This window comes from Brachyhypopomus gauderio, chromosome 14 (genome assembly GCF_052324685.1).
Source record: "Brachyhypopomus gauderio isolate BG-103 chromosome 14, BGAUD_0.2, whole genome shotgun sequence".
NCBI lineage: Eukaryota > Metazoa > Chordata > Actinopteri > Gymnotiformes > Hypopomidae > Brachyhypopomus > Brachyhypopomus gauderio.
Window position 1 is genome coordinate 15,577,664 of NC_135224.1, and position 21,555 is coordinate 15,599,218.

Here is a 21,555-nt window from a genome sequence, read left to right on the forward strand (position 1 = left end):
GTTCATAACTGTGGTTCTCCGCGCATGTATTCACTGTGGCCTGCTGTGATTAACCGACCACAGGGGATGACATCAGTTGTGAATTGTTTGTGCAGCACTTGGCCTGAGTGCTCGCACACACAGCAAGCTGAACAACCAAAGGAAGTGACCGATTAACACAGCACAAGCCGAAAGGATTATGTCATCCAATCAGCAATCAGCATCAAGCACTGTGTCATTATTTCCACCTCAAAGCAAGCACCACCACCGGCACTAGCACTACCATCTCAATGTCTCATCTGTGAAGCTAGCTGAAGTAGCCAAGCAACAGAAATGCTGCCTAATGACTAACACAGTCAAATGCAAGAATTAACTTCCACAGAGCTATGGATGCTCCACATAAACTATTAATACTGGCTCAACACCAGGTGTAATGTTGACTCAGAATGACTTAATTACTGTAGTCCTGGCAAGCTTATGAAGGCACGCAGGCCACCTGGTTAACTTGTAGCACAATTAGGGAGATGATATTAGGGTTTTTGTTTTTTGGTGGGGGGTGATTTCTTCACTATTATCATCTATATTTATGCCTAAATGTGAGAAATTGATCAATATGGAGACAACATGGAAATATTGATTCCTGGTACTAGGGGCGCCACAAAAATTCAATAAATGGTTGGAATTATACTACAGGAGTCCGCATGTGAAAAACAGAATAACAGTGAGTCCTTTTTGACGGCAGGAGGCTTATTTCAGCTTTAAAGATGGGTCTTGTGATTAAGCACTGATATCCGAATTACAAAGACCTTGGAAGATCCAATCAAACTTCTCACCAGGATGAAGGGGCTTTTATAATTCTCTCTATGAACTGTACCCAGACTAAGGCAGAAGCACACAAAAAGCTTCACAGAGTGTTCCTGCTTGGTCAGAATGGAGGTATTCCTTTCCCCTGCCACAACTGTCCTACTTATGCATGTCTTCTGAATAACCAATGTGGCTTTGATGGCAGGATAAAGAAGCCCTCAGTACCACAGACCAACAAAAGCTCCCAAACTCCACTGAACACATGCCACACGTGGGCTGTTCCACGTGGGCTCTTTTAGGGAGCATTAAACCCCTTCTATTTGTAAACACTGTCAGACCACTTCATCTAAGTCATGCACTGAAAACAACCAGAAAGAAACCACACAGAAGTGTTGCTATTCAAAAAATGTCAATTAGGTTAGGGACTTTTTGCCCACCATAAATGGCAATGAATCAGTCCTGTATTATCTAGTACCCCAAACAAATACTCCATCTCCATACAACTGCATTAGAAAATGTTAAGCTCTGTGGAGCTATTCCATTTCTGCAGACTAAAAGTGATACAGTATTAGTATTGAGTAGGAGATTAGCAGCACCATCTAAACATCCCCCACTTCCCCCAAGACCAGTTCATCCATAGGACATGGTGTGTCCTAGGGATGGGGGTGTGTCCTAGGGACGGAGGTGTGTCCTAGTGATGGGGGTGGCATCGTGCAGGGAGATATAGAGCATCCATGAGGGATGGGATGAGGAGGCATCAGGCAAATACATCACAAGGAAAGGTCAGCTAATGGTGAACTAGCAACCAATCCAAACTCAATGTGGGATGGTGTAATACTCTAATGAGTGAGATCAATAAATCCACGTATTAGTGAGCAGTCTGTGAGAAAACAAAAGTCATTTGCAGAATTGTTTTGACTGGAGTTGGATGTATTTAACCCACAGATTTTCAGTCATCAAGTGTAAATGCATTCAGGCTCCAATGCACAACCTCCTGTGCCTGTATGTGCACAGATAACACAGCAACACAAATCTACAGCAGTACAAGCAGCATGGTCTTCTTTCTCGAGATACTCAAAACCAGTGTCACAGGAACAGGTAGGCACGTTCTTGTTACTGCGACAGCTAAATCCAGCAAGATCGGACAGCACCGCATGTGGCACGGAAAGCCAATCCGTTCGTTTGTCCAAACCGTCCCAATGCTACAGCCGCCTTTATCTTTGGATAATCATGCCTGTACGTGCAGTGGTATGTCCTTTTACCCCTTCAGCGCTACAGTACACTTGAAGTGTCTGGGTCAGTACTTTGGCTCTTCCTGCCCGGACCTTTGTAAAATCGCTAAAGCAGTAAATGGAGTAAGAAAGTCCCATGAGGAGAAGGTCATGGACAGTTGACCTGCTCCAACAGGTGGAGTCAACCTGGTGCCCTTTACAGGGCAAACCTGAACAAGTGGGCAAGACTGCAATTGCAACAAGCATATAAATTATGCAGAAAGACGCGCACATACACACACACATGCACACACTCACACACATACACACACACACACACCAAAGCCTCGGGTTCTTTCTCAGCAGCTGGCCGCGGTGTGCTCGGCACGGGCTGTGTGTGTCCGTGTGGGGATGTGCAACATTCGGGCACGAGATCTCCTGGCACCTCGGCTAACCCAAGCAGAAAAAAAAAACAAGCGCACCGAGGTGGGATGGCTTTTGCAGGAAGGATTTTCCAAGCTTTTGTTTCTGCTTGCCATGTGTTTGCTCCAAATAAATGTAGGGCACATGTTCAGAGGGAGGGAGACGCAGAGAGAGAGTGAGGAAGGGACAGAGAGACAAAGAAAGGGGGAAAGGGTAAGAAAGAGACAGAGAGGGGGAAATGGAGAGAGAGAGAGAGAGAGAGAGAGAGAGAGATGAAGAGATGAATAGACAGAGGTATAACCAAATCAAATTGCGTGTTTGTACGTGACACAATTAGAAACCATTATCATATATCATTTAAAAAATTAGGATTTTCGCCCCAAGGGAAAAATAATAATTTTAACAATGGGCCATATAAATAACACGACAGTCCACACAGGTACTACAAATCTCACTCACTACTCATTAAACAACTGTCATTCCAGACATAAATAAAATGCCCCTCACAACATGAAGTATACATGATAAAAGTAAGAAAAAAAACTCATGTCAAATTGCTAAATAATGGGCCAAGTAAGTTCGACATGAAGGTGAAACGTAATGATACGGCTTCCTTACAATGCTTCAACACAATACAAATATGGTTTTTGGATCTTTTTGTTTTTTTACCAAGAGGACACGGTCAACATTTTATAACAAACGGGTGAACTGGAAGTAGCACTTTATGTACGAAACATCGATTGTCTTTAAGCGAGAGCTTAAACATATAACACACTCCATCCAGACATCTGTGGCTTGACAACGTGCGATTTCACTATGGGGCTGAGTGGACAGAATCTGATTGGTGGCAATCACAAACGATGAGGGCGTACTTGACTTACAGCCTCTGCATAGGTTTGTGCGTGTTGGATTTGCAATACGGAAAGCAACTGATTTCTAGATGGTTAAACATCTATAAGGCACGCTCCCTGGTACATACTAATGTATGTCTAAGCGTCCATGGCCTCTCGACCAGAGGCTGGACTGTAAATCTTGCAGTTGACAGTGTTCAAACAATGAATACTGAATATTGATGATGTTTCACCTGCTGAATGAACCACTACAGGTAGGTCAGGAAGTCATCATAAAAAATATTTAAGTTAAAACACCTCCGCACCAAATATAAGTACTTGTATTAAACAAGACGTGATGAAAAGGGTTTGTTTAAAAAAATGTATAAAAGACAAAGACTACTTTAGTTGTTCGTAATAGAACTAGCATATCGCCTTAATTTCTCATTACAACACGGGAAATTAACTTACGACAGTTTTCCTCGTCGCTGTTGTCGGAGCAGTCGTCATCATCGTCGCATCTCCATATAGTCGGAATACATCTCTTGTTATTACACTGAAATTGTCCATCCTCACACTCCGTTTCGTCCGCTGCGTTTAAAAAAGACCGAAGAAATCGTTCTAGTGCATTTCAGATTGACAATACACGTACGACAATAAACTATGAACAGTGAGGATGCTCCGAAGCGCAAATCGTTCAATAGCGGCATTATAGGTATAATTTTACTGAGTTTAAATGCATCAGGAATTGGCTTTGTGCAGTTTAAGATATCGGCACGCGCGCCATTTAGCCAATCAATCATACAAAAAAGAGAAAAAAGCAGTAAATGCACAAAATATTTCGTTGTTTTACATAAACACGTCCAGTGGTCATTTGTGTCCACAGACCGATATTAATTATTTTAATGGAGAAGATCATACTCCGGAAACAATAACTGTCAACCCCATAGACAGATACAGGCTAATGTTGGCATAATTTACACATTAGGTACAAATCACTTAAGTTATGAATGGGCACATGCTTTAGCCATATTCATTTTCATTACCACGAGCTGCAAGACGCAAAAGTAGCCCACTGTGCGCGTGTAGCACTAAAACACCCAACCATGACAGATTTCGCAGGGACCAGCATTATTCATTTAATTTTTCATGTTCCCCTTTTTACATACATAGTTTAATCATAACTAACCTTTTCCTGAATAAACCTCCATCATTACAAAATGAAAAAATAGTAATTTTCCTATTACAGTCCACATTTCGGAGATGGGTAATGGTGTTCATCCACAAACAAAGCAGGTCCCGGTGGCGTTCCTCCAGTGACGCGACAGCGCTACTTCACTGAATCTCCAATCGCTTCTCCTGCAATTTGAATCAATGACGACATCAAACGTGGGCGGGGTTTATGCCAGTATGAATTATGAGCCACGTTGGTCGCAGACTGAAACTGGTAGGCGAAATATAGAATTCAGAAGCAGGGTCAAACGATGTAAGAACGTGATGTATCATTTTTTCAGATGATATGTTTTGAATATCATCTTCATGTTTTGAAGACGTGTCTTACCTCTGGCCATCACTATCCTAAAAGAACGCCCAGTACTGCAATAAGCCTAAACGTCCTAATAGCTTAATGTAAGAACGAGGATTCAGCATGAAGTTTATTCACATTATGGTGTCTTTCATAAGGAAACATTAACATATCAACTGATTGCAATTCCCTGCATATTACAATGAGAGATATTCTGTCAGTCGAAACCCGGCAACGACAGGAACTAACAGAAGAATCAGTTATTTAAATAACGGTACACTCCCCCTAACCCGCCACCTCCAGTGAATCCTGCATGAATAATCTCCTTTCCTATTAAATTCATGTCTAGCCAAGTCTAACCAGGATTGTGGTTAGCAAGATTTTGTTAAATTACTTAGATCAATAAAAAAATGATATAAAGCAGACATTTCTGTTTAACACTCCTGGCTTTAATTTATTATTAGGGTTCACACACATAGTGTGGGAACCCTATTGAAATTGCTCGAATTTTTCTTCTTTTTTTATTTACTCTCACCAAACACTTTATTTGAAACTACCTTGCACCTACAAACTAACTGTACACCTATAAGATGGTTGTACATCAAAGGTGTACAGACTGTAGCACATCCTATGCCAGAGTACTGTTGATTCTGTCCATGCAGAAAGTTATTGACCACAGGACTACTGCTGACCAGCTATTATTCAGTTGGCAGCTGATTCTCAGCACAGCAACACTCACATGGAAGTGATGTGGTAGACTGTTGATAGAGGACTGCCACACCAACAGTATTGTGTCTAGTCAACAGCCGTTGACCATGAAAAAAAAAAAAACTGACCATGAAAATTTGCCAACATAAATTGTAAATGGCAACAGATGGTCTATAATTTCTACATGTAATTATAGACATACAAGGTGTTTCTAAAAATGTATTGTCTAATCAAATGGCAGGTGAATTGTGTATTTATTTGTTTTCTTTCATGATTGTGTTAATGTTTTGCAATTTAGTTCAGCTATTAGTTTAAAAAAATATCTAGGCAACATCCAAGCAAAGATAGAAATAAATCTGAGGGGAAAAAAGATATGATAGTGCTAAACAGAACAAAATGTACTGATTCTGACCTACAAAAAAAGGAATGAGATCCAGTGGGGAAACAGACATAAATGAACCACCTTGTTAAAACATTAATATACACTGCTCAAAAAAAATAAAGGGAACACTCAAATAACACATCCTAGATCTGAATGAATAAAATATTCTCATTGAATACTTTGTTCTGTACAAAGTTGTATGTGCTGACAACAAAATCATACAAAATCATCAATGGAAATTAAATTAATAATCAATGGAGGCCTGGATTTGGAGCCACACACAAAATTAAAGTGGAAAAACACACTACAGGCTGATCCAACTTTGATGTAATGTCCTTAAAACAAGTCAAAATGAGGCTCAGTATTGTGTGTGGCCTCCACGTGCCTGTATGACCTCCCTACAACGCCTGGGCATGCTCCTGATGAGGTGGCGGATGGTCTCCTGAGGGATCTCCTCCCAGACCTGGACTAAAGCATCCGCCAACTCCTGGACAGTCTGTGGTGCAACGTGACTTTGGTGGATGGAGCGAGACATGATGTCCCAAATGTGCTCAATCGGATTCAGGTCTGGGGAACGGGCGGGCCAGTCCATAGCTTCAATGCCTTCATCTTGCAGGAACTGCTGACACACTCCAGCCACATGAGGTCTAGCATTGTCCTGCATTAGGAGGAACCCAGGGCCAAATGCACCAGCATATGGTCTCACAAGGGGTCTGAGGATCTCATCTCGGTACCTAATGGCAGTCAGGCTACCTCTGGTGAGCACATGGAGGGCTGTGCGGCCCTCCAGGCCCTGAAGGATGTTGCAGGCAGCAGATCGCTCTCCACGGCGTCTCCAGACTCTGTGACGTCTGTCACATGTGCTCAGTGTGAACCTGCTTTCATCTGTGAAGAGCACAATGCGAATTTGCCAATCCTGGTGTTCTCTGGCAAATGCCAAGCGTCCTGCACGGTGTTGGGCTGTGAGCACAACCCCCATCTGTGGACGTCGGGCCCTCATACCATCCTCATGGAGTCGGTTTCTAACCGTTTGTGGCCTGCTGGAGGTCATTTTGCAGGGCTCTGGCAGTGCTCCTCCTGTTCCTTCTTGCACAAAGGCGGAGGTAGCGGTCCTTCTGCTGGGTTGTTACCCTCCTACGGCCTCCTCCACGTCTCCTGGTGTACTGGCCTGTCTCCTGGTAGCGCCTCCAGCCTCTGGACACTACGCTGACAGACACAGCAAACCTTCTTGCCACAGCTCGCATTGATGTGCCATCCTGGATGAGCTGCACTACCTGAGCCACTTGTGTGGGTTGTAGAATCCGTCTCATGCTACCACGAGTGTGAAAGGACCACCAACATTCAAAAGTGACCAAAACATCAGCCAGAAAGCATAGGTACTGAGAAGTGGTCTGTGGTCCCCACCTGCAGAACCACTCCTTTATGGGGGGGGGGTCTTGCTAATTGCCTCTCATTTCTACATGTTGTCTATTCCATTTGCACAACAGCAGGAGAAACTGATTCACAATCAGTGTTGCTTCCTAACTGAACAGGTTGGTTTCACAGAAGTGTGGTTGACTTGGAGTCAAGGGCGATTTTAGGATCTGGTCTTTAGGGGTGCCCAGCCCCCAGTGCTCACAGAGGCACAATACCAAAGTATTGCGCAGGTGCAGAGCAAGGTTTTTGCATAATATAATATTTTAAAAATGTGTTGAGCCAGGGGGTGCTGAGCAACTTCACGGTGGTGCTCTAGCACCACTAAAAATACCCTAGCCTCGCCCCTGCTTGGAGTTATATTGTGTTTAAGTGTTCCCTTTATTTTTTTGAGCAGTGTATATATATGTTCATTTAAGAAATGCTCTTTGCCACTTTTTTCTGAATTCTTTCTGGTGTGCACTATATAATGCAGTATTTTTTTCTGTAGTGTTAGTTATGAGTGGACTTATTATGGAGGTTATTCGGCCTCAATATTAAAATGAAAATGTAATACGCATTTGTATGTTCCACTCATACAAACAACTTTGAGCTCAAAATTGAAATGCAATAATTCCATTTACATTTGCAATGTGGTAGACGTCTATTCATATTTCATTTACACATACATTTTGATGCTTTATTTGTGCCTTTATTGAAATGAAAATGTACTTCCCGATTTGAATGATCAAATGTGATCATGCAAAGGTATCAAAATTGTAATTAAAATGCTATTCGCTTAATATGCTTTGCATTCCATGATAATGCGTTTGAAATGTAATTTTCAACCTCACCACCATGCTAAAAAGATGTCCATATTCAGTGGTGGACAGTAACGAAGTAAATGTAATTCGTTACTGTACTTAAGTAACATTTCCATGTATCTGTACTTTACTCAAGTACTTTTATTTGGTAAGACTTTATACTTTTACTTCACTACATTTCAAAGCGAAACTTTTTACTTTTCACTTCGTTACATTTACAGAAACATCTCGTTCCTTTTCTATTTTTAAATCAACGCTTAATAAAAGACTATAACCAATCAGCGCTCAGTAAGAGATTAAGATTTGTACGCTAATTGGCTGAGGATCTGACACGGCTGCAACAGATGGCTTTCCCCAACACCCCTGGACTTATTTAGCCGAATTGTTTTAATTCCTCGAAAAGAAAAATGATTCGTATTCCTTCAAGTGTCTCCTCTGCATTCCGAAGAACACATCACGGTCATCATTTATGAACTCGCCGTCAAACTTGAAAAAACACATCGAGGTAAGTTCGCCATTAGATGAGTACTACCAACAGGGTGGTTTATATACCCTGGTTAATTATATCACATTGAAATACACAACTTACAGATGCTTTTATTCAAAGCAATGTGCTAGTACCCAAATTGCAATCTGTGGAGATGCTAAGCACCAGTTTAACACAGGAGACTCCCACATCAAACGTTAAAGCCGGGGACACATACACGCGAATTTGGCCAAGCGAAGCGAACTTCGCAATTCATTCCTATGAGGGAAGCGAAGGCAAGCAAATATGAGCGAAGCGAAGCAAAATTATTAAAATTATTATTATTATATTAATTATTTAGGCAATAGTACACTCGAGGTTCGTGCTATAACGTGTAATATTGACGCTGCGGTCGTAGGCCGAGTGCCGTAGATCAGCACAGTGCCAATATTACCCGTTATAGCACGAACCTTGAGTGTATTATTGTGATTATACCACAGTTCAAGTATCGCTGTTTATTGAAAGATTTTGAGTTAAAGAGGACGAGAAAATACGACCTGTTTGGTTAAAAATACTTCGCCAGTTAAAATAGTTCCATTCAATGGCTCGCTGCTAAACTTATACAACACTGGAACAGCCTTACCCAATAAATATTATAGAGGTAAATATACACAAAAACAACTGTTGATTAAGTTGTATTTATTAAAAATAAAGTACAACAATTATTGTCCATCCACTGCTGATTGGAGGTTCGTTCAGGTATCTGTTCAGTCCAGCTCTTAAACCAACGAAGCTGCTGATGCTATATAAGTCTCCCTTCACGTTTCTGACGGATCCATAAAAACGTCGTAAAAGCTGATTCATTTCATTTTTGTTGATAATACTAAAATCAACTGCAATGTCGTTGCTCTTTAACCAGGATGTAAATACATTAATAGCCCAGCACATTTGTTTTACGGTATTAACTTCGTTTGTCTGCATTTCCAGCCCATCCAAATCATTGTTTGTAAGCGTGACAAACCTTGGCTCATTGGAGGAATCAGGCTGGTTATTTATAGCTTCATCCTCCAGTTTCAGATTGAAACAAATGCTTTCAAAGCCAATAGATTTAACGAACTCCCTGTAATTCATTTTGATAATGTTGCTGCTTGTTTGTAGTTGCGCAGTTTGGCCTGTAAACGCTGCTGCATTGATAGGTTACCTGTATGTGGCGGAGTAATACATGGAGAGCTTCGGTTACAGTGCTATAACGTGTAATATTGGCACTCCTAGATCGCCTCTCAGCCAATCACATTGTAGGGTCGGAACTAACTGTGGTATAATAATAATTATTAATTATTTGGCCAACTCATATTATGAGTTCAGTTGGTTGGGCTGCACACAGTTCTAGTTCTATGTGCTAAGCTTCCCTGTCCCGCCATGTGGTGGACAACGTATAACCTCTTCATATACTGCATCGCCTCTTCAAAACTTAGGTAATGCTTCATCAAATGTAATGTTTATAGTGAATGATTTATCAGTTGTGTTTTTATTGATTTTCATCAATTGTGATGGTGTTTGTTATTTGTTATTAGTTTTATGACAAGCGAAATGAATGAAAAATAAAATAATGAAACTTGAATGAATGCTTTTTGTGTTGTTGCTTCAAAAGCACTTGGTCTTACTTAAATATAATATAGTTTTGAGTATTTTGTGTTTGCTAGGCAAATGTAAGGCACTGTTTCGTTGTTCACTTGTTGATCGAGTAGGCCTAGGGGTTTTGATATGACGCTAAGAAAAAAAAAGTTTTTACTTTTACTTTTAATACTTAAGTATTTTTGAAGGCAGATACTTTTGTACTTTTACTCAAGTAAAAAATTGAGGTGAATACTTTTACTTTTACTTGAGTAATATTCAATGCAAGGTAACTGTACTTTTACTCAAGTACATAATTGCTGTACTTCGTCCACCACTGTCCATATTCAAATGTTAATGAAGAAATTGAGCCTCTCCTGTTCGCAATAACATTACGATACCAACAGCACTCAAATTGTGTCAAAATGCATTTTGAAAATGCAATATGCGCAGAATTTTCATTTCCATGGTCTTCAACTACAGTCAAATTATAGTCAAATTTGATTCCATCAGACTTCCGATCAGGTTGCACAGTCCTCCACTTTATTCAGCCAATCAGATTCCACAGCCCTCCACTTTAATCAGTCAATCAGGTTCCACAGCTTTCTACCTCAGGCAGCCAATCAGGACAGGACTATGAAACTTTCAACTAGTCCACTAATGGAATGTGCACCCAAATTATCAGCTACAACACAGTGTACAGTCCCTTTAATATTTTTCCCCGCACTGGAAACAAAAATTCCTTCCTGTTCTAGAGTGAGACAACCTCCTTCAAGAGATGTTCCAAAATTGCTTTGTATTTAAATTTTTTGTTTGTTTTACATCAACAGCTTTGCACTGTAAAGCTAGGTGTATTGATGTTAATGCAGACTGTAGGTGGGATGGTACATTTGCCAAAATCCAATAAACCGCTGTTATTTTGTGCTTTTTCCTCAAAGTACCTAATGGGTTACACACCTCAAAATAGTCAACATAAAAGATAATAGAAAATCTTATTTCTTCTCCAGCATAGAAATCATTCTGCCTAATAAATGTACCATCAAAAACTGACGTAATATGTCCAGTACAGTTGGAATGTCTGGATAAGGCTGCCTCTGCAATATGTTTGTTCTTCAGGAGTTTGTGTAAAGTGCTCAGAATAGGCACATATTGAAAGCTCTTGTTCGTTTGAGAATCAAGGATGTACTCTACAGGGTCAACACACTGGAAAGTGTCCTTAAAATACTTTCTTCTCTTAAAAGCTGAACCAAGTGGACCACCTGCTGCAAATGCTGTGCTAATGGGATGGAAGTTGCACAACTGTTCTACCAAATCAGTTATGAGGGTCTTGTCAACAGTGCATTTGTTAGACTTCAGTGTCAAATCAAGTATGTTTCTAACAACTTCAAGAGATGAAGAAGATGAAATGAACTGAAGATCTTCAACCAAGGCATCAATGCACTTGACTGAGGCATTGTAAATGCTTTCTAGCTTCAGTAGAAGTAAACCAATTCTTCTAATTAAAATATATGAGCCTCAAATATATTGCTTAGAATTACTCAAAGAATATGATTTCTGCTTTCTGCTTTTGTGTTTCAGAAATGTATTGTAGCCTATATATTATTGTGAAAGTCATATCCTTTAAATATACAAAAGTTTGATGGTTCTTCAGATGATTTCCAACATGCAGAAAGTAATCATTCTCCGTAGCACAACGAGCACTACAAACTAAACAGTAAACACTTTAAAGTATTTAAAGTGATTAAAGTGATATTTAAAGTGATTCCAGGCCTTGGATTTTCTTCTGCGTGGTATCTAGATAAATGTGTACGAAGAGCACTATGTGTTTTAAAAGTGCAAGGGCAACCATCATATATAAACATGGTGTCACGTCCAGCTCCTCCCTCCTCCCAGGCTCAAAAAGAAACAGAAGCGCGAAATGCGAATTCTTCTAACGGAATGAGAGAAAGCGGTCATTAAATTATGTCTTAATACCAAAACTCTGGGAAGAACCTCCTACAAACCGATGAAAACAGCGATTTTTTTACAGCGCGCTTGCGATAACTGATTTCGCTTAGACAGTGCGACCGAGAAAAATGGCCGCGGCTCAATCATTATCATGCAGGGATATCCAATATGAAGTCCATCAAACAGACTCTTATATAAAATGCTTGCTTTCCTCTTATTATTATTATTTTTTACAGATAACAGGTATGCTGTTAATGTGTCACAGAGGCTGCACTTTAGCCAGCTGGTGTTAGCAGCTAAATAAATCTAGATAGCTTGTTTTGGAGCTAGCAAAGACTTCCATGTCGTATCTATCAGAGACTAGAGTGAGTGAAAATGTGAGCTGACCACCATTTTAGTCCATACCATGCTTCTAAGCTATAAAAAAACTACAAAGAAATCACTATGAAGCTAAATTATTTGATTTGCAGCAGAGCTATAACATTAATTAATGTTATATTTTTAAAAGTTCTTGCCATTTTAAGTTGGAGGACAGCAGCTCAAAGTGTGGTGTGTGGAGTCCACGAGGTGAAAAGTGGGTGTAAGTGTAAGCTAATTGAAAACAACCACTTCTTAATGAGTAAAATCTTTCAATTTTTTGTATCCCTGAATTAACCGATAAAATTTAAGTTCATTCTACTCAATGTGTCACAGTTAATTTTATTAAAACAAATAATACAATACAATTAATAAACACATTACATTTGTTGAATTACACTCAATAAAATGTTTAACTACATATATCATTTATTATTATGTATTGGTAACTTTTAATTATTTAGTAAATATTAATTAACCCCAGTCCTTTTTACAGTGTAGATAAATATGTGGTGAATACAGATGTGGCAAAAAAATTACATTTCAATAGGTTTCCCATACTAGGTGTGTTAACAGAGCCGGCCCTGACCAATGTGGTGCCCTAGACGAGATTTTGGTGCCCCTTGCATCATCAATCATCAGGTTGATTGTATCACTATTAAAGAAACAAATAAAAGCAAATGACTTAAATATTACCGTATAACAAGCAGTACATATAAAGGTGTTGCACAAAAAATATTTTAAAACTATTTTAAAACTAACTACATAAAGTAGTGCAGAGAACAAATTTTAAATATTAATAATAAGTTTAAAAAAAAAAAAACATCAACTACCACCAGTGCAAATCAGTGCAATTTGCCTACTGCAACATTGTTATTATTTCTAAAGTGCACCTGCAATGAACAGAGTTCGCGGAGGTTCGCGCAGGTGTGCGGAGTCGCGCGCTACGGTCACTCGCAAAAGTATAAAGTGCACAGAGCGCGCGGGGGCGGACGGGTTGGCGCGCGGGTGATAGGTGTCGTGTGTTGTTATTATAATTATTATTCCTTTGACTGATATTATTAAACAGTGAAATTATGATTATGAGGACTTTGCTTGTTTTCACATTTATTAATTGTTCATTTGTAAAAAACAAAAACAAAAAAAAAAAACCCATGAACGCGAGCGCCCCCCCCCCCCCCCCCCCCGGACAGACGGCGTCCTAGCATTTGCCTATATTGCCTAATGGAAGGGGTGTGTGTTAACCCTATTAACCTGGGAAATTGGGAATTTCGCTTTCCCACGCATAAAATGATACATTGTTCAGAGTTGCGTCACGTCTCGCCTACCCATAGTCTCGAAGGAGGACGAATTGTTTTACAGGTGTTCGCTGCATTTTTCAGTAGTTTTGTTAAAATATCGTTTTTCACGACACGTTTATATTGCATTTGAAAACGTTTATGCCTGTCTGAGTTGGTCACTTATAATGGCAAACATCTCTACACCGAAAGACCAAAACATCTCGAAAAGAAATCCAAAGTGCTCGAGATGTCGCAATCATGGATTCGTCGTTCAACTGAAAGGACATGCAGGAAAATGTCCATTTAGGCCATGCCGATGCTGGAAGTGCACTCTTATCTCGGAACGAACGAAGATTATGGCAACTCAACGAGGCTTTAAAAAGAGACAGCGGGAAGACAAAATGAGCGCCGAGAAAGCGGAGGTAACGCCAGCCGTGTCTACGGAGGACGAAACCGGCCCGCGTGGATCGGGCGCAGACTTGAGGCCCTCACCTGAAAAGAAATACGGGTGCTCAAATGTATTGACCGACAGTAGAGACCGGTCAGAGACTGTAATCAAGACCTCGGACCGTCGGATCGAAGTGCACCGCGAAACGTACACGGAGCTTGAGATCCCGGTGATGAGCCCGTCGTCCAGCTCCTTGGGCACAAGTGAGTCCAGATGGCGGCCGGATGAGCGGATCGGGGACATGTCGCGGCAAAGTTTCACTTCTTATTGCTGGAGTGGAGGAAAGGAAGATTCCGTTTTCAGAGGTATGTTAGTGATTTAAAAACGCGGAACAAATGCTACATAACCAGTTTAGTTGGTGGATGGTGGATCTTTCTTCTGTGTATGTCAGGATCCCTTGTGTCAGGCGCCGGTCCGTTATAAATGTAGCCGAACTAGCTAGCGACGGTCTTTTACAATTTGATGAGTTATTCAACTTCATATCGTTTTTAGACCCACGACAGTTTCCTTGGGAGTACATTATAACAGCTCCGAAGAACATTTTCCCGAGTGAAATGTTGGCGATGCCGTCGCCCTTTCGCCTGCATTCACACTACCCCGACGGTTACGCTCTCCCGCCTCTCATGGTCAGCCTGGATTCGCCTGTACCGGGCGCTTACAAAGTAGGCACTGACTTCCCACACCTGCCCCTGGCTACACTAGCATGCCCACCGGGGATCGGTGCACCACAGGTACGTTTATGAGGTGAATTTCGAATGTCATTCTAGGCTGAACTGTATGGCGTGAGATTACTGTCTTTAATATGAGAGCGCAAAGATAAGGTTAAATCGAGCAAGTCACAGTTTTGTTGGCTTTAGGTGGAAAATGGCACTTTAGCTATCCATAATGTCTAATTGTTTTAAAAACAGTTAATCAACATGTCTCATGCATGTAAGATTGACAGCAGTAAGCATGCAGCGTCTGTTGTACATTTATCAAATCGGGTTGTGACATGCCCACTTGCAGTTGCAATCGATGGTTCAGGTAATCATCTACCGAGCCTTCATCTGTGACGTATTTGCACTTGTAATCATGAAGAGCAGAAATTTTAGAAGCGAGCAAAAAACTGAAACGCGCGCTGAAAACAGTGAAGTGAGCGCACATAACCGTACAATTCTTGTTTCTCTGCTCTCGCTGTCACTGTTTTTGCTCGGTTTTCTTGATTTTGCGTGCTCAGTGTGTCTGACTTGCTTGATTTAACATTATCTTTGCGCTCTCATATTAAATACAATAATCTCGTTGCTGCTATTTAACCAAGTCTCCTTAATTGCTGGATTTATATTCAGAATAAATGAGAATTTATTTATTCCAATTCTGAGGTTCCGATGTTTAATGACATATAACAATCTAATATTTTACATTTAAATATAATTACCTTATTCACATTGCATCGTCGTATTGTTTTAAAAACCGATGAGAAAGTTTGAAAGGATTTGTAAAATTAATAATCCATTTTGGTTAGATAATGATAATATAAAAGAAACAGATTTCAAATTGTAGCTAGTTCCATGTGGGAATAAGTCAAGAATTTTAAGAATTTCTTTCTACCATAACATAAAGCAATTATAACAATATGAATAAACTGACCAGTGCAGTGAAACTTACACTTATGAACATTTTATAGTTATCTTTGAGAATCAGTGGATGTTTCTGGGTAATATTTCTGCTCGTAGGGTTGTCCATGGCCATTCTATGCATCAGGTCCCCAGCCCAGTGGCCTGGTACCTCATGATTACCACCTGTACAACAAGACCTAAGGAATCTCCTTCATAACCCGGTATGAACAGAGCTCTATGTAGTTTATAATGCAATGTCAAAACATTAGCTAAAATAAAAGTTCAGCTACTAAAGGTTTGATGAAATTAAATGCAGGGATTGAACAGCACCTATACATTTTATAAAAGCTTTTAGATAATGTGTTGCTGTCCATTATCCCCAATGCAGGAATGTCTCATGGCAGAGAATGAAAGAGATTGCAGACAACAAGTGCAGCAAAACACACACACACACACACATGCGCGCACACACAACAAGTAAAGGAAACATACATATGTGCTCCTGGAGTACTCTCAACAATTGCTTTCAATACACATCTAGTTCAGATTAGTTCAGATTTAAATTCAAAGTCTTTTGGTCCCTAGAAGGGTACTTAAAAGCGTAATGCAGGTGTTCTCAAGAAATTAATTTGCGTCTCATTGAATATAACAAAATAATCAATTTTACTTAAAATTGAAGTTAAAACATGAACGTTACCAGAAATTAAGGTAAAATTTGAATTAATTAATAATGCAGTCATGTATTGATTAGAAATTTCGATTTGCATTTAGCATTGTGAATATTAAATATTTGTTAAACAAATTATAGCATTGATTAAATCTGATTTGTTAAAGTGGAGTTTTCAAATTGGTGTAATGTCTACCATTATTCAATGCATTCATGGCATCCTTTTAAGCTATAGACATGTTCATGTGGCCTGGGATGTGACTACTGTTAGTAGTCATCCTCCATTAAAGGTCAACAATGGCAGTAAAAAAAGTTTGTAGATGCTGAATATGAGGGACTTGTTTGTTTGCATTTTGAAACAGGTTCTGTCTGCATATTTGGTTGAAGATATTTGTTAGTGCTGCTGTTTTTTTATATGTAGCAACAGCAATCAGGTGGTTTCTACCGTAAATAATTTCAGTCTTAACTATGGATGTTCTAGAACAGATGTTAACTCTCCTGTCAAAGTGTTCTTATAACTCAGTTTTAGTTCAATTTAGGCAGATGTTAATAAAATCTGAGGTCTGCTCACAGCTTCACAGAAACACTATTTAGGCCCGGTTACTTGTTCTGTTACTTACTTGTGAATCAGTAGATGTTTTTGAGTATTTTGTATTTTAAATAGGCTTCTAGGTTGTTTCAATAAAAGTTCTGTTTTTTTGTCACTGCTGTGCTGTCCCATTATTTTAATCTGTGAATTATTTCAGCTCAACTTGTATAACCAATAGGATTAGGTATTCTAGAGCATGTAAAACATGATTGGTGGATATGTAAATTTGCTCCAGGTGCCAGATCTTGAGGGACCTGACGGAATGCTCTGGTCTTATCTCCAAACTCGCATCCTTGGCTGAATGAAGTGATGGCTGGACCATCAGGTGGCCTCGCTAGTTCTAACATAGGCTATAACGGAGTGCAGATTTCACGTCAATCCTTAAAACGCTTTAATTTCAGCACACTTGGCTTTCATTTAGATGTGGTACCAGGCGAGGTCTTTCTTTGTAGTTATAGCACTATCCATAATTATTGCCACCCCTGGTTAAGAAGTGTTCTTTGGATTTTTAAAAATAATGTAGGACACCAATGCAAACAAAACTATATAATCTTTAATTCAAGTGCCTTCATTTGGTGGGGGGAAAAAATCACACATTAAGAAATAAATCTTTTGAATGAAATCATGTGCACCACAATAATTGGCACCCCTGGTGGTACTACCTTGTACAAGCTCCTTTTGACAAGACACACATCTGCCTTACTTTAGTGTGGTCTCCTCTTTCCTATGTTCATGAGTAAGAGAAATAGGCCTCTGTGTAATGCCATATTTATACCTCAGCGAAACAGGAAGTGATCAATTACTAAAGGCTCCTAGATGACAGAAGAAATGACAAATGGCTCAAATACATTTATTTCCAAGAAAATTTTAAGGGTGCCAATAATTGTGGAACAGGTCATTTTTATGGGAAATAATTATTTCTTAGTCAGATTTTTTTTCTTTTTTCTACCCAACTTGAGTTGAAGGTTGCTTTTTTCTCATTTTTTTTCAGAGTGAGATTATGCTTCTGCAATTAAAAAATGTATTTATTTTAAGGCTTTTAACACATTTTAACCAGGGGTGTCAATAATTATGTATGTGCCTGCAACAACAACTTGTTGAATGTGCATTTTGCTTAACTGGGTCTCTAAGAGTGATGTAACAAATTATGCCAAATGAGCCTCTCGGCTTGTATGTGCAACTAAGCTCAGCCACCATCTAAAACATACTGTTGACAGACTTCAAATGGGGGCAAGTAGGCGAATAAGCCAATTAGCACAGCCGTCTATTATGACTTCATGAATATTTATGCTTTCCTTTGGCAATAAAAAGCACAGCATTTAAATCTGATTAAATGAAAATCTACTGAGAGTGTTTTGCTAGCTCAAGGTCCAAATCCTAAATTAATTTGAATAATTCTGAAATTAATAACAGGAATAATAACATCTCTTTTGTTATGATTATTTGTGCTAATTAGTAGCTTTTCTACATTTGTGCTAATTAGTAGCTTTTTCTAAAATAAAAATAGTAAATATAGAACAGTCCATTAGGGGTAGCACTTATGAACAGAACATGGGGATTCACCACTTTTGTCTATTATTAAACTTACATCTGCAAAAAACAGACAGACAAGAAAAAAACATTTGATTTGCAAAATTTCTTTTTGATTCAATAAGATCATGTTGCACAATTAAAGGGAGGAATACAACTGGCATAAAATAAACCTAACTAATTGTCATCCTGCAAGGTCCAAAGACAAAGTCCAGTGACAACAGAAAAAGCTGGCGACCACAGTGTGTACTGAAGAGTATTGAGACTACACGTGATGAGTAGGATGGCAGTGACGTGGCAACCCAGCAAACGACCCAACGTAAGTCCACACGAACGTGAGGGGCACGTATGGCACACGCGCCTTATTTCCGAGCCTTCATCTTCCGCCGCGCCTCCTTTCCGGGTCGTTTCTGCAAGCAAACACATATGGAAATGAGCTTACAGTGGTGCACCAACAAACCCAGATGCTGAGGTGGTGGGACAGAGCAGGGAGAGGGGCTTACGTTTTTCTTCCCTGCTTTTCCAAACTTCTTGCCCGTTCTCCCATGTGCTGTTTTGGCTCGGAATCTAGAAACATCGTCATGGCTGTCCTTCGTGTTCCATTTGGAGCCTTTTTTCTTGCCCCCAAAGCCGAACTTTTGGTCCTTATACTTGCGCTTGGCGTTGGGGCTTAGGAAAGAACACAACAATGACCATTACTTCAAGCAATATGGTGCCTCTTTACAATTATCCCAGACCTACAAATCAAATGCATGACCTGTTACAGAAGACTTCAAACTAACGGTTTGGAAAGTTTAGATGCACCAAATGCTAAAATAGTTGCCTTATGGCACGAGCACTAGCCTCTCATAGTGCAAAGAATGTGATGAAGTGCAAGATCATAAAGAAAACACGACTTAATACTAGACCGACATATAGTCAACAGTGACATTCCTTCTGCAATCTATTAAGAGTGCAGGGACTGGTCCATCATACTAACCCCTTCTTGCTCATCTGTGGCTTGGCTGCAGCTGCTCCTTTCTGTCCTGCTTTATCTCCTTCCAGGAAATCCAGCTTGTCAGTCATACCTGTGGACCATCAATACCCATCAGCACATTTCATAAATCTCAGCAAATTCTCCCAAATGACTTTTGAGGTTTGCTCTTGGGAAATGTGTGACTATACCACAAAAAAAGCAAACCTTTCTGATATTTCTTCACTGCAGTCATCATGGCCTTCTTCTCTTTCTGTCTCTTCTGGAGTACTTCCACTTGGACCTATGAAGAGATGACAGACAATAATGGTTCAAATACTGCAGAAGTCAAACAATGGGACTCCTGTGCAGGAAGAGTTAAGTTAAATGTGAACCTTTTTGCCAAACTTTCTCTGTTCCCTCAGTTTCTTGGCCTTCTCAGATTTCTCCATCGCCATTTCTTTTTGAATCAGCTTCTTCCTTATCTGCAAAATATCACAAAGAAAGAAGACTTTTCCAAGAGGAGAACTGTGACAGTGACTGACATTTCCACACCTATATATGTCAGGCTGTCAATGGCAATACTTAATAGACATTACATGACACAGGTTCAGCAAATTTATCAAGAATCCTCACCACTCTGTTCCCTCCACCTTCTTAACTAATGCTATGCGTCATGTGAAATCAGACGAGTATCTCCAGGAAGGAGAGAAGTGGTAGTGGCTCACAGATGCAGGTGCATGCTGAGAACATACCTTCTGCATGTGTTGATCTGTTTTCGCCATCTCTGCAAAGTAATCATCTGGCCGTTTGGTGCGAATTTCCAACTTCTGCAGCTTTGGCAGGGCCTCTAGAACAGTTGCTTGAGCCTGGCGATAGCTTGCAGTGCAACACTGAAGGTTAGCTATTCATTCATATAGCACCTTAAGGTCAGTAACGATCCTAATGTAAGAAAGCTGCAATTACAACTACAAGAGTTTCAAACATTACATTATTTACTGTTAGTCATTAACAGGCCTAGTAAAGTGTTATTTGAAGAAAACAAACAAGACGATGAACCTACAAGAACATTTCCCTCTGAAAGTCATCCTCTGCATCAATTTCCTCAGTGCCTTGACTTTGTTCCAGTCTCCCCTCTACTTTTGCCAGAATATCAACAGCCGGGTGGTTTGTGAGGTCCAGCCTCTCAACCCACGGAAGATTCCTTTTAAACTCAGCTAAACACTTCTTCAGCCCCTCCTTGTAAAACAATACGTAAAAAAGGTTAAGGTATGTCATGCCATAACAGCAATGTACAGAACAATAAACAAACTCAGGTAACAAGTTAACTTGGAACACACACACACACACACACACACACACATACATACATACATACATACATACATATATATATATATACATAAACTCACTAGATTATTGACAGCCTTTCTTGGTTCATGCACATGAATGTTCAAACCCGGTTTGAGCAGCCCCTTCGAAAAAGCTTCTTGAAGCTAATAAAAGAAGGAGAGATACAAGTTAGAATAGTTTACACAGCTAAGTTATAATAAAATTAAGTTACATTTATAGCACTTAAGAGGCACATTTGGCACGTCGACGTACAAGTAAACCGTTGGTTTTTCCTGAAAATAATTAAAAATTGTTAATATTTTTGCCTAAACTGTTTGTGACTCACCCTCAGTTTAACTAGCTAGCTTTAGCATCTAGGGTACTCCGCAACTACAACTCGTTAGCACACTTAACAACAATAGTGCTCTCACCTCCCCATCTGATAATTCGCTAGTCTCATCCTCAGATTCTAGTCGCAATTCGCAATCCTCTTCCATATCTACCATGCTTGATACTATATGAAATTATTATAAGATATCAACTGTTAGCAAATCCAGCTCCCCTAATTTTCACGTGCACTTCCCAGTCGTGGCATGCGCAAATGTTGCGTGCGCAAACAACGTCCGGGTTGCATATACAGTTATCCAAGAGTAGTTCCGATTAGTTCAATGTAAGATTCTTCGAGCCCGAAAGTAATTAT

At 39.9% G+C, this 21,555-nt stretch overlaps 3 protein-coding genes across 5 annotated transcripts in view; 1 reads left to right on the forward strand and 2 right to left on the reverse strand.

Annotated features, from left to right (window-relative positions):
• LOC143474547 (low-density lipoprotein receptor-related protein 8-like) overlaps positions 1-4,569 on the reverse strand; it is a 54,431-nt gene extending 49,862 nt beyond the window's left edge. For 2 of the 3 annotated variants that reach the window (XM_076972049.1, XM_076972050.1), the window contains exons 1-2: positions 4,437-4,569; positions 3,719-3,838 (exon numbers count right to left, since the gene is read on the reverse strand). In XM_076972049.1, coding sequence (XP_076828164.1) covers positions 3,719-3,838; positions 4,437-4,503 — 187 coding nt within the window. In that variant the 5' untranslated portion in view covers positions 4,504-4,569. The remainder of the gene's footprint in view (positions 1-3,718; positions 3,839-4,436) is intronic. The other variant, XM_076972051.1, reaches the window with a different exon arrangement.
• A 9,160-nt stretch (positions 4,570-13,729) lies between these two features.
• Positions 13,730-17,150, forward strand: LOC143475316 (uncharacterized). Its single transcript, XM_076973135.1, has 4 exons — positions 13,730-14,495; positions 14,683-14,921; positions 15,903-16,006; positions 16,174-17,150. Exons 1-3 carry the CDS (start codon positions 13,928-13,930, stop codon positions 15,984-15,986), a joined length of 891 nt encoding a protein of 296 aa, XP_076829250.1. The 5' UTR covers positions 13,730-13,927; the 3' UTR covers positions 15,987-16,006; positions 16,174-17,150.
• Positions 17,151-18,658: 1,508 nt separating this feature from the next.
• ebna1bp2 (EBNA1 binding protein 2) lies at positions 18,659-21,476 on the reverse strand. The gene is made up of 9 exons (XM_076973134.1): positions 21,287-21,476; positions 20,936-21,019; positions 20,587-20,762; positions 20,279-20,402; positions 19,919-20,008; positions 19,752-19,827; positions 19,551-19,638; positions 19,075-19,240; positions 18,659-18,981 (listed from the first exon to the last, which is right to left on the reverse strand). Exons 1-9 carry the CDS (start codon positions 21,359-21,361, stop codon positions 18,934-18,936), a joined length of 927 nt encoding a protein of 308 aa, XP_076829249.1. The 5' UTR covers positions 21,362-21,476; the 3' UTR covers positions 18,659-18,933.
• Positions 21,477-21,555: the final 79 nt, after the last annotated feature.

Bases quoted from the DNA above. Each gene is read 5' to 3' on its own strand.
- LOC143475316 (XM_076973135.1), top strand. From the start codon at position 13,928: ATGGCAAACATCTCTACACCGAAAGACCAAAACATCTCGAAAAGAAAT. The intron at 14,496-14,682 runs GTATGTTAGTGA...TATCGTTTTTAG, and splicing joins GGAAGATTCCGTTTTCAGAG to ACCCACGACAGTTTCCTTGG. The intron at 14,922-15,902 runs GTACGTTTATGA...TTCTGCTCGTAG, and splicing joins CGGGGATCGGTGCACCACAG to GGTTGTCCATGGCCATTCTA.
- ebna1bp2 (XM_076973134.1), bottom strand. From the start codon at position 21,361: ATGGTAGATATGGAAGAGGATTGCGAATTGCGACTAGAATCTGAGGAT. The intron at 20,403-20,586 runs GTAGGTTCATCG...TTGCACTGCAAG, and splicing joins TTTCAGAGGGAAATGTTCTT to CTATCGCCAGGCTCAAGCAA. The intron at 19,241-19,550 runs GTTAGTATGATG...TTCTTTCCTAAG, and splicing joins CCACAGATGAGCAAGAAGGG to CCCCAACGCCAAGCGCAAGT.